Source organism: Sorex fumeus, unplaced genomic scaffold (assembly GCF_029834395.1).
Source record: "Sorex fumeus unplaced genomic scaffold, SorFum_2.1 ptg000061l, whole genome shotgun sequence".
NCBI lineage: Eukaryota > Metazoa > Chordata > Mammalia > Eulipotyphla > Soricidae > Sorex > Sorex fumeus.
The window spans coordinates 8273748-8286127 of record NW_026606118.1 but is presented as its reverse complement, the minus strand read 5'-3'; the positions used below and the strand labels follow the sequence as shown (position 1 = coordinate 8286127).

General features: G+C 41.1%; 1 protein-coding gene across 1 annotated transcript in view; it reads right to left on the bottom strand.

Annotated features, from left to right (window-relative positions):
* NOX3 (NADPH oxidase 3) overlaps positions 1 to 9239 on the bottom strand; it is a 70249-nt gene extending 61010 nt beyond the window's left edge. Inside the window, exons 1-4 of the mRNA XM_056126385.1 lie at positions 9195 to 9239; positions 8470 to 8565; positions 8248 to 8358; positions 6687 to 6771 (exon numbers count right to left, since the gene is read on the bottom strand). Of these exons, the coding sequence (XP_055982360.1) occupies positions 6687 to 6771; positions 8248 to 8358; positions 8470 to 8565; positions 9195 to 9239 (337 nt within the window). The remainder of the gene's footprint in view (positions 1 to 6686; positions 6772 to 8247; positions 8359 to 8469; positions 8566 to 9194) is intronic.
* Positions 9240 to 12380: the final 3141 nt, after the last annotated feature.

The window sequence follows — 12380 nt, the reverse complement described above, 5'->3', positions numbered from 1 at the left end:
TTTTTTTTTCTCTCCTCCAGAAATTTTAGTTACTTTAATTGATTATTTTTGGGAGTGCTCTCAAATGGTGCTCAGGGAGCTTGGAGGCCAAATCCCCACAATATTTGGCCAGTTGGGCCATTTTGATACAAGGATCTCAGGACATGGCACTTGTTGGGCCCTACAGAGTTTGGGGCCTCCAGGTCTACCTAGCAGTGCTCAGGAGTCTCAGGGCTATACCAGTGATACAGGGTGGGATGTGGTTCAGGGAGAATGAACTACGGGTTGGGCATATGTTGGGCAAACTTCTAAGCCTAGACACTGTAGAGGTGGAGGGGGGCGGGAGGAAGGAGCATCAGACAATGGACTTATGATTGGTTCTTTTCAATTGGTTATTGTCAAACTTGCCAACATAAGGGGTAGCCAGGCAGATGGATCATGGAAATGACTACGAGGCAGAGATAGCAAATCTAGAAAGGGGTTGTAGGATGCAAGAGAAGAAACTTCCTTTGTTTGTTCTTTTTGTTTTCAGATCAGACCTGGTGGTGTTCAGGGCTTACTCCTGGCTCTGCAATCAGGAATCATTCCTGGTGGGCTCAGTAAACCTTATGGGGTGTGGGAAATCGAACCCAGGGTGGCTGCATGCAAGGCGAATGCTCACCCTGCTGTGTTATCTCTTGGGTCTCAAGGGAATATTCTCTTTGACCCCTCACATGTTCCCTGGGGAGAGCAGGAAAGCATCACTTCTCAATTTCTCACCCACATGACAACACCAAAGGGACAAAGACTGCAAGAGCTTGGGTTAGGTTTGGGTGATGTGCTTTGAGAGGCAGGTCAGGAATCCCAGAGACTCACTATAGACAGGGACCTTGAACTAGGATAGCACAAGACACAACAAAAGGCATTGAGGGCAGCTTGGGACAGATGAGGGCTGTCAAAATGGAAAGTAAAGAGAAAAGAGAGATGCCTGGACATTGTGAAGGAAACTTGGACAACCTACTCAGACTTTACAATGCACAACTTTAGTATTGTAAACACTGGGAATTTTGTGTACTTATTTTACAAACAAAATTCAAGGACTAACCAGTTTTCATGCAATACTATCTTCCCCTGGGCTCATTTTCAGTTATTTTGTTAATTTTCTTTTTCTTTCTGGGTCACACCCAGCCGATGCTTAGGGATTACTCCTGGCTCTGCACTCAGGAATCTCTCCTGGCGGTGCTTGGGGGACCATATGGGATGCTGGGAATCGAACCTGAGTCGGCCGCATGCAAGGCAAACGCCCTACCCGCTGTGCTATTGCTCAAGTCCCTCATTTTTAGTTATTTTAACATGAACAATCAGGCTATCTATGTAGATGGTGGCAGTTGCTTCAAGTTTGAGGGAAATTGTGAGATGGTTTTTGTCCTTTCTTGCTCATCAGGATCATGTTATGTCATTAAACTTGATATTATTATGAGGCAGAGAGAACAGTGAGAGCAAACTTCTCAGCGAACCTGCCCTGTTTTCTCACCTGCAAAATGTGAATGATGAAATAAAGCCAGACAATCTGCAAGCCCCTTCCTGCTGTTATGTGTATCTGACTGGGATACTTTTCATTTGGCAGGAATATGCTGACCAGTTTCAAAGAATATCTTTACAAAACCAGACCTGGCTTAAAGGGGTTTATTTGTGTGATAAATGCAGTCCTACTGACCATGCATGTTCTCCTCTTGCTACATCTGTGAAGCCCTTAAGCGAGCCCAGTGGGCTCTGTTCTAAGAACCCTCTGTACTGAAAGATGCTAAACTGGGCATTGCCACAATTTTATTTTCTCACCCCGGTCCTTTCACAGCTAAAAGAGAGCGGCAATCTTGGATGCCCTATAAACGCAAGCTTAGTTGGAGAGTGAACTTTTGAGTTCAAATAAGGAGTTATTTTTTTTAATTTTTATGGAAGAGTCAATCAAAAAATCATGAAGGCTACAATTAGTGCCAGTTGCCTGGAGAAAGGTCCTTTCTCTCCTCTCGTTCCCTTTTATTTCTTGGGAGATGAAAGAAAGGACATGGTGTTAGAATCCTGCAAATGTGCTCGGTTCCTGCTCTTTCCTGCCTGCTAGTCTATGATAAGAGTCAAGTTGGAGTTGTGGCCTCCTAATTAAGCCGCCGGAGGGAAACAGGACCCAGGAGAAATCCTGGTCACACTTTTGCTGCCAGCACCTGGCCCCTTCCTGCACCCCTATGGCATGCCTGCCACTCATTTGTAAATTGCATCCAATCAATTTCATGCAATTGTGTTGGGTGGGCCTCAGAACAGAGCTCCTTTTGAGCTCGAGGGCCTGGAGGAGTAATTTTTGAGGCTCAGCTTCTGAAGAACCTGGCCCTCTGGGCTTTACTTGAGTCCAAAGCCTCCAAATCATTTCTTCAGAACCCTTAAATGAAACCTGTTCTTCTTAACCGTCCCCTGTCATATGTATATTTTTGTAAATAAATTTTAGCACATCATCAGGAATTACCTGGGTATCCCTATATATCCAGGGAGACAAGCAAATATAATGGTGGTATTTGCATTAGAGAGCTGACCTGTCCACTCTTAACTCTCCTCTTGGGAGGAAGCATGGGCTCCAAGAATTTCTGTTCAACGGGTAGAATATTCCAGGTCTACGGTGGACTGGGGAGTTCAGAAGGATCAACGTTAATAAGAATAGTGCATCTTTAGGATGATGATATTTTTAATTCCACTCACTCGATAAGTCCCTGAAGATGATTTTTTGGAAGAAGGGAGCATGCTCGTTAGCTCTTATCATAAGCAGAAAGGCAGAAAGCCAAAAAGAAGAGATCCTGTGACTGGTTTTCTGTGATGCCCTTGATTCCATACACCATTGTCTGCTTCTTCCCTCCTCCTCCCCAGCCTACTTCCAGCAGCCTCTAATTACACCCTTTAATGATTCGACCAATTAAAGGCTGCAGTTCAACCTAGAGAGGGACGCATGAGAAATTAGAGGCTGGCACGCAAACTTCGATGTGGATGCACTTCTTCCAAGGTTACACACCTCTATTAAGCCAGTCGGCTATCTGAAAAGCAGCATAATGGGCCAGGCTAATAAAATAAGTGCAGGGACATTTGCAGCTGCTCCCAAGTGAATACACCAGAAGGACACCCTGTGAAGAGCAAAGGTTCCATATCCATGGAACCAAGGCTTCACATTTTTTTTTCCCTCTTGAAACTGCAGTTGCTAGACACATCTCTTAGCTAATGTGAAATGTAATAATGGCTTTGTCATGGCTTGGGAGAAACTGCGAGCTTTTCTCCCAGCCTCCTGCCTCTGCCTGGATAGGAAAGGACCACAGTATCACTGACGGTTGCCATGGAGTTATGGCGTGGGGGAGAGCTTTGCTTAAAAGCATCTGACCCCTCATGGGCGGGGCCGTGGGAGATGTTGAAAGAGCCCAGGGAAGCAGTCGGGGGTTCAAGCAGAAGAGGACCAGAGACAATCTGGATTGTCCCAGGGATTGGGGTGGAGGAGAGAGCGGAAGGAAGTAGCCTGCTCCCTTGCCTTAGCAGCGTGTGAATCTTTCTCCTCAGATGATTACCTCATTTTGATTCTCCATCCTGCCCTCTGCCTATGCTGCTTTCTCCCCAAATTTAATGGCTCCTGGTCTCCAATGAGGGTGTATGAGGTCATGTCTTGAAGATTTCCCAGAATTCTTTCTCCCTCTTTTGTCTCCTAGCTATGATCTCCCTTTTCTCCTCTTCCTCCACAGGTTCGATAAAGTTTGTTCCTTATGTGCTAGGGCCTAAGGAAGACACGGTGCAAAAGGCTGTCTCAGCCCTTCCTGCCATCAGAGCTTATCCTATCAGTCTACCCTATAATTCCATCCCATCAGAGTCTATCTCAACAGAGTCTATCCCACAAGTCTGTCCCAACAGTCTATCCCAACAGTGTCTATCCCATCAGTATATCCCAACATAGTCTATCCTATAAGTCTGTCCCAACACTCTATCCCAACAGAGTCTATCCCATAAGTCTGTCCCAACAGAATATTCCAACAGAGTCTATCCCATCAATCTATCCCAACAGAGTCTATCCCATAAGTCTGCCCCAACAGTCTATCCCAACAGAGTCTGTCCCATCAATCTATCCCAATAGAGGCTATCCCATCAGTTTTCTGCATAAGAATCTATCCCAACAGAGTCCATCTCATCAGTCTATCCTATAAGTCTGTCCTATCAGAGTCTTTCCCATCAATCTATCCCATCAGAGTCTATTCCATCAGAGTTCATCCCATTACATTCCATCAATCTCTGCCATCAGAGCTCATTCCATCAGAGTCCATCCAATCAGTCTATCCCATCAGAGACTAGGTCATCAGGAGAAACTTCCCTTGTGCTAGGAACTGACTACACTTTGTGCTGCTCAGAGCTATGGCATGACACCTATGGCAGGTGAAGGAGGAGCAATTGAGGAAGAATCTTTGATCTGGTGCCATCCGACTCAACAAAGAAGAGCATTTAAGGAGAATTTAAGAATAGGAGCAAACGCGTGGATTAATCAAAGACCAACAGTAAAGAGGCTGGAGTAATAGTACAGTGGGTAGGGCCTTGCATGAAGCTGACCTGGGTTTGATCCGTAGTACCCCATATGGTCCCTTGAACCCACCAGGAGTGATCCCTGAGTGCAGAACCAGGGATCTATAAGCCCTGAGCACTGCCGTCCGCCCAAATACAAAAAAAAAAAAAAAAAAAACCAACAGAAGACCATGAGTAGAGGGGAAAATTTAAGAACTTATTTATGGAAAGAGTGGGCAGGGCTCCATGAGCTTAGCCTACCAGCCAGGTTAAATTTGGATTTGATCCTTCTCTGTAGACTTCTAGTGAGTTATCTTGTCCTCTGCAGACATCCAAGAGATTCACTTCCGAGTTAGTCTGCGCAGAGTGGCATGGACTGCATTATTGTTTGTTTAATTCTACAGAGAAAATGATGTAGGGATCTTATTTGAGATCATTACTAATCAATAGCAGGGGATTTAATAACTGGATCATAGTTCACTGCTGCCCCTGCTAAATTATACTGCAGTCTGAAGCACAACTGACCGCACTTGTTTTGGAAGGTCATAGCTCCTATGAGGCTATCTTGCACAGGGGAGACAATCCATATCACTGGTGTCACTTACTATGTATTTATGGTGACATCTAAATATATATACATATATATTTATATTTATCCCAAGGTTTAAGAAAAGCACATTTTCTTTATCCTTTGATTCCTTTTCTGTTCCAAAGCTGTTGTTTTTGTTTTTGTTATTTTGGATTCCTTTTCTCTATATCTTTCTAGCTTCTTCCTAGAGTCTAATTCTGTCTTAAAGATATTGCATGGGAATAATACTCTTCCCGACCACTTCCTATCTTTTATCTCCTTTTTGAATGCAGAAATTAAGGATTCTTAAGGCTTTAAAGAAAACCTTGAGTTTCCTTGAGTTTCTTCTCTGAAGAGTTTTTCTATGGTCTATCTGGATTCCACTGCTCACCATAGGGAACTCAGTACCCTCTGGGGATCCTTATTCTAATTTTATATCAGTTCCAAGGTCTGGAAAGACCTCCATTTCTGAGCAGAAATCTGCTTCCCTGAGTCTTCATTCCGTCAGGCATTCAGTCATTCATCAAAGGTTATTGGCACCTCTGTGTACTCAGCGCTCCTGTTGGACTTGGAACACAAAGATGAATTACCCTAGTTCTCTGACCTCCATCCCTTAGCTGCCTTTCTTTAGGACAGGATGCCTTTTTCACCCTTATTTCTTAACAAATTACAAAGACCTTTTGCAAACACTTCCCACTTTGGTTTAATCTGGCATCGGAGACAGTCGTTGGGGAAAATCTCTCTGCATGTCTCACCACACACTCAGAGTTGTATTAATTGGCACCCGGGCACCGTCTGTCATGTCTTGTTGCTTAATTAAGTCCATATTTGTTTTGAGTGTTCTTTTTACTCTGCTATTTCTTATGCATGAGAGAATAAAAACAAACGAGGAAAACATTTTATAGTTAAATTAGCTGGGAGAAACAGTTCTGGTTGAAAACTCCACCGGTCAGATTATTTCATGTATTTGTTGACCAACATAACTGCAAGACCATTGGTTTCTACCCTCCTCTTCCTCACCCGAATTTGACCTTGGCCTTCAACACTCATTTCCAGTGCTTTTCTCTTGAATTCACTTGTTTTCTAATTCGAGAAATAGCAATAACACTTTATATGCCTATAAAGCTTCAAATCTTTTCAAGATCTTTTTATATCCTCTAGCTCGATACTATTCAGAGTGTTGTTTCAAAGATCTTGCTTTCCTTTTATCTTTTTACTGCCCATGATACCATTTAATAGTTATTTTCCTACGATTGTGATGAGATTTTGAGTATAGGTCAATTTTATTTTCAACTGGAGTTAGATTGAATAATGCAGTGTTCATCTTTCAAGTAGATATTTTTCATTGTATTATCAACAAGCTTAACTATTCACAATGAAAATAAAATTTCATAAACTTCTCCTTGATCAGCTTAAATAAAACCACAACTGTAAATCAGAAATGAAAAAAAATCATTTGTATAGGATTGATGTGGTCAGGGAGAGAACAAAGATTTTCTTCCCTAAGGGTGTGTGTGGGCTTACAAATAAATTGTTAAGTTTAACACACAAGATCATGAGATCTATTACGTAGTTAATAATAGGCACTTACTTGCATTGATGACTATCCCATAGGCAACCAGTTTGTGGAATTTAAGGTTTTTGTCTAATTGTCTTCTCCATGGTCCTCGGCAGCACTAGAGTAACACACACACACAAACACAACTCTTGTTTGGGGAGAAATAATAGTAGAGCAGTATCATGAGGGTTAAGGGAACAGGGTTGGCTCCCAAATTACTAGAGGTCTGTCTTTGTGACACCACAATAGGTAATCATTAATGAATCAAACAGGTTAAACCAAATGGGTATTGCTCACATTTTCAATCAGTACAAATGATTGAGGTAGCAGTCCCCTGGCTATAAGTCAAAGCTACAGAAGAGTTGCTAAATTCCTGCCTTGGCATCTGTGGAAAATAAAGAGGAGAATCCTCCATGTCCTCATTGATGTTACTCTAGTAGTCTACATATTACTTTTATTTTTTTTATTACATCACAGTGAGATACACAGTTATGAAGTTTTTCAGGATTAGGTTTCAGTCATATAATGTTCCAACACCTGGGGCCAGAGTGATAGTACAGCGGGTAGGGCGTTTGCCTTGCACATTCCCAACCTGGGTTTGATTCCCGGCATCCCATATGGTCCCCCAACACTGCCAGGAGTAATTCCTGACTGCAGAGCCAGGAGTAACCCCTGTGCATTGCTGGGTGTGACCCCCAAAGCAATAAATAAATAAATAAATATAATGTTCCAACACCCATCCCTTCATATGTGAACATTTCCAACCACCAATGTCCTCAGTTTCTCTCCTTCCCCCACCCAACCTGCCTCTATGTAAGATAATTTTTCTTCTTCTTCTTCTTCTTCTTCTTCTTCTTCTTCTTCTTCTTCTTCTTTTCTCTCTCTCTCCTTCCCTCTCACCTCCTTTGGGCATTATGGTTTGCTATATATATATGTATATATATATATGCATATATAACTTTTTATGGAATGAAGAAAGGCACTCCTTTCATTGACATCTACTTTTTTATTTTTAAAAATAAGACTATGAGGATGACCCTGTAACATATTGTTGAAGTTCTCAATTTTTTGCTATAGAGAAAAATTTCCAGAAAACATTAAAAGAGTGCAATTTATAGAATTAGGAAATGTGTCGATTTTCCTGGAAGGGGTAGACTAAATCCCAGTAAAACCTATGAGCTCGATTTTGATTGCTGGGACTCAGGTATCAGAGTGACATTTCTTAATTGGAATGTGTCTGAACAGCTTTTTGTCTGCTTTCAATCAGACATGGTAATAGTTCAAGTAGTTCACCTGTCGTCACGAGTCGGGCCAATTATATTTGTGCTGCTTCTCAGATGGAGCACATTTCTCTGGGAAAGAGTGCTCAATGAGCCCGGTGTCATGAGAGGGTAAATGGTAAAAGATCAAATTAATCCAATGAACTGATTTCTGGTTTTCAGGTTTAGCTACAAGGTCCTCCTTTACAAAGAAACGAATCTCGGTTGGAGCAAGAATATTGGGGATATCAAAGAAAAGTACATCTCTATTTCCAATGGCACTAATATTATTAAATTATGACAACTGGAATTATTTCAAGTGATTTAGTACTTACCACACATGTCCCTCTCAGGAATGAAATAAGGTTTCGGGTGACCGGTAATAGGATTAGCATGCAGTTGAAGTTCAAGCATACTGCAGATGCTCTAGCCCAAGCCAGTGTTGACTGAGCATAAGCAAAGATACAAGAGAAACATCCAGTGAAAACTGAGGAAAATCAGGGACATAGAATCATTTTGTTTTCTGAAATGATGGTCACAGTCACCAACAAACTTACCCCCAGAATAACTCGTGTGTAAAGGAAAGAGTCTTCCTCTTCATACCAGTAGAATGTGTCGATAAACAGATATAAATTCACTCCCACCCACAAGAGCTAGAGAAGAAGAAAACCAATCAATAATACCTATCTGCAATATTTTTATTTTTCTATTCAAAATCACTTGGGGTTTCTTTTAAAGTGAAATGAAGAGATTCTCCCTAGTTGCCAGAATCATCCCCCCTTACTTTCTTCACATAATTTTCAACATTTATTATAATGGTAAGAAATTATGAAATTATTAAAAACTATTTGGAATACATATGAGCATACTTTGAAGAATTTAATGAAAGTACAAAACCTTCTAATCAACAGTGCTATACTCTTTAGTATGTGATCTCAAGGAGGAGAAAATATTTTTTAAAAAAACAACTCAGAAAGTACTCCAGAAAAAAAAATTCCAATTTCATAGTCTAATTCAAAGACTTCATTTGATTTAGAGAAACATTCATACATTATGCAAAAACAAACCACTTGACTTTAAAAATAATTAAAAATGAACTGAATCGGAAAACAACTTTACATGAATTTGTGAGAGTAAATTAAATATATCAACTGAATGTTTCCCAACAAATTTTAGTCTTTTAACCAGAATAATATGAGTCATCTTACCCAACTTACCCCCCAAAGCAGACTATAGAACAACATATAGATATTTAAGGTCAAATAGCAGAAATGATACTTACTACTAATATGATGGAGAGAACCTCATTCAAAATCCAACATCTCATTTTGAGAGCTTTGCTCTTTTGCAAAATTACGCCTGGATGCAGTATCCCGAGTAAAGGTTTCTCTGCTAAATTATTTTGTCTCTTTGAGGAAGCACCTATTGGGAGCAGCTCTCGAGGAATTTCTAATTAAGGACTTCTTGCCAAAGGCACATCATGAATATGATGTGTCTCCTGACTTGGGTGAATACAAGGCAAGTCTCTGTCTAATGATTCCTTTCTTCAAAGATTTCATAAGAAAAGAGAGCTCATTTTATTAAATTATCTTCATGTACTTTCTACCCCATTCATTTTCTACATGATTGCAGTCAAGTTGATAATAAGTCTTTATGTAAATTTGAGAAATAACCTAACTGTTGAAGGTTGATGCAGCAAAACACTTCATAAGAGCTGCTTCGCTTAGCTTATTTTTTTCGTCTATACTTCCTCATCCTCCCCCCCCCCCACAACGTCCTTTAAGAAAAAAATTTCAGAGGGAAGAAATGGAAGGGTGGGAAAATAAATATGAATTAAGCAATATTTCAGGAGGTGAAGTAAAAGATCATCTAAAATAAAATCACGTACAAGAGAACTCAGCCATTTTGAAAAAATGGTTCTAAAGAAGGAGGTTGATGGTTCGTAGGGTTAGAGGGAATGAATGCTCCAGTTGGTTATCTTCCTTGCAGTACCATGGGTTGAAGTCGACCTTTTGATACATAGTGATTTTGGAGTGATTTTGGTTACTTAGTGATTTTAGCTTTGCCATCCAGATTTTATATAAGCTCCAGATGTTACAATGACTGGGGCCACTCTGGTAAGCAGTGTTGTATCAACTGAAACAAACCAAATAGTCCAGAGCCCACCCTCCCAAAGATTTCCTTTAGGAAATTCTCACACATCAATCTAACTTCCTCTCTGCCCTGAGTCACCCCAGGGCCAGGTACTTAGGACCATCTAATAGTCAGAGCTTATTAAAATGATTCAAGCTACCTAATCTAATTCCTTTTATTTTCTTATCCTATCTTATTCTTTCTTTCCCACAAAGGATATAGACTAGGGCCCTTTGGTCCCCCTTACTCCTTCTGTTTCTGACTGAGCTCAGTGCTTTCCTAAGTGTTCCTGATTGCAAATGGTAGTAGTAACCTTTTTTTTTCCCAAATAGGTTTCTCCATATTGATCATTGAACCAGACTTGATTCAAACAAGCTCCAGGTACATTTAAAAACAGCTACATCTTATTTTCACCTTATGAGCTATTTTTGTGGGACCAACTCAGTAGTACTAGGAAGCCATGTGGCTCAGGAATTAAATCCAGGATCTGGCCCAAGGAATACACTCTATCACTTGAGTCACATCCCTGGCCCCTAAAATACCTAGATTCTTAAATAGTGTGATGTTTGGTACCACATATTAAGAAGTACATGATCTAATTATTTATTTTTTTTGATATTCCAAGTGGTGGTTGGGCAGTCTGCTAGTGCTCTTGCCTAGATATTCTTTTTTTTTTTTTCAAATAATGAGGAGTACTGTTATTTGTTCAGCCATTGATTAAGCTGATTGAATTGGGCATGAACTCCACATTGTCACTGTCACTCTCACTATCCTCCCATTGTTCATCAACTGGCTTGAGTGGGCCCAGTAACGTCTCCATTGTGAGACTTGTTACTGTGTTTGGCATATCGAATACGTCACAGGGAGCTTGACAGGCTTTGCCATGTGGGTGAAATACTCTTGGTAGCTTGCCGGACTCTCCGAGAGGAGCGGAGGAATTAAACCTGGATCAGTCGGGTTGGTCACGTGCAAGGCAAATGCCCTACCGCTGTGCTATCGCTCCACATTATGTTTTTTTAAAACTTTTATCACTGTAAGATAGAGTTACAAAGCTTTCATGTTTGAGATTTAGCCATTCAATGATGGAACACTCATCCCTCCACCAGTGCACATTTTCCACCACCCACAACTCTGTCTTCACCCTGCCTCTATGACAGACAATTTCCCCAATACTCTCTCTCTAATTTTGGGCACTATGTTTTGCTAGAAATTTCCCACCACCATTCAAACCTACCTGCCAGGCACAGATGCTAGTTAATTTATTTTCAGTTGCTCATTTTGAATATCATGAGAGCTCACATGACTGCAATTGTAAATGTAAATACCTAGAGTGTAAATTGTTGGGGTCCAGAGACATCTCTGTATGTCACTAATACATTTTGGGATTCAATTGGGAGTCTCTGGGCCAAGGCTGCTGGTGCACCAAGATGGAGTCTGTAGGCAAATTGTGGACATAACATTCAGTCTGCTGAGTGGGCAGGGGCCTGGGGAAGAACAGCCCAGTGTCCTCTGCCACCATGCAGGCTGGAGAGTCAGTCTTGGAACCTGCATACCTGGCCCTTGCTTGTGGAAGCTCTTGGTCACTGGGATTCCATCTGGAGTAATCAGGGAGACTGCACCTGCTCCATCTAGGGTGCCCTGGTGAAATTGGCCCCACAAGGGGCCTGAAGAGACTTCTGGTGCTGTGGTGTCTTTTGCGACTTGCTGCTATGTCTCTGGGCTATTGCCTGGACATTCCTGAGAGCTACACACAGTGGTGCTTGATGGGCCATATAGAGCCAGGATTTGGGTATATAAGTAACTCAAGTGGTAGAACACAGGCCTAGCATATGTGAGGCTCTGGGTTAAGCATTTGGTGACTAGATAAACTTTGTACTCCTCATCTGGTTCTGCTTGTCTCAACTGTTTCTTTGGGGAGGGGAGAGCAGGTTTCCCACATTCATTTAAAAGAATGAATTTTCATAGACTCAATTTATTTGCTTCTTCCCTTCCCTCCAGTTCCCCTGACACAGATACACACACTCACATGTCTATGAAATTATAGTTCTATGGGAGAAATCTTAGATTTGTCAGTAATAATGGAGCCAATGTGCTTCTCTTTAGGAAAATAAATAATTTTCCAGCAGTTTTCCTCTCTGGAATATATCAAAGTACAGATATTTGGGCAGCATTAACCTGAGGTTAGAGTAAGTAAAATATCTTCTGTGGCTTCTTTAGCAAGGAGTCATAGAAAGATGTAAAATCTTCTTATTCATTTCCTCTAGCCAATAATCTTCCATGATAAAATGATCTATTCTTTTTGAAGTGTTTAGGATTTACATATCTTACAGGTCTT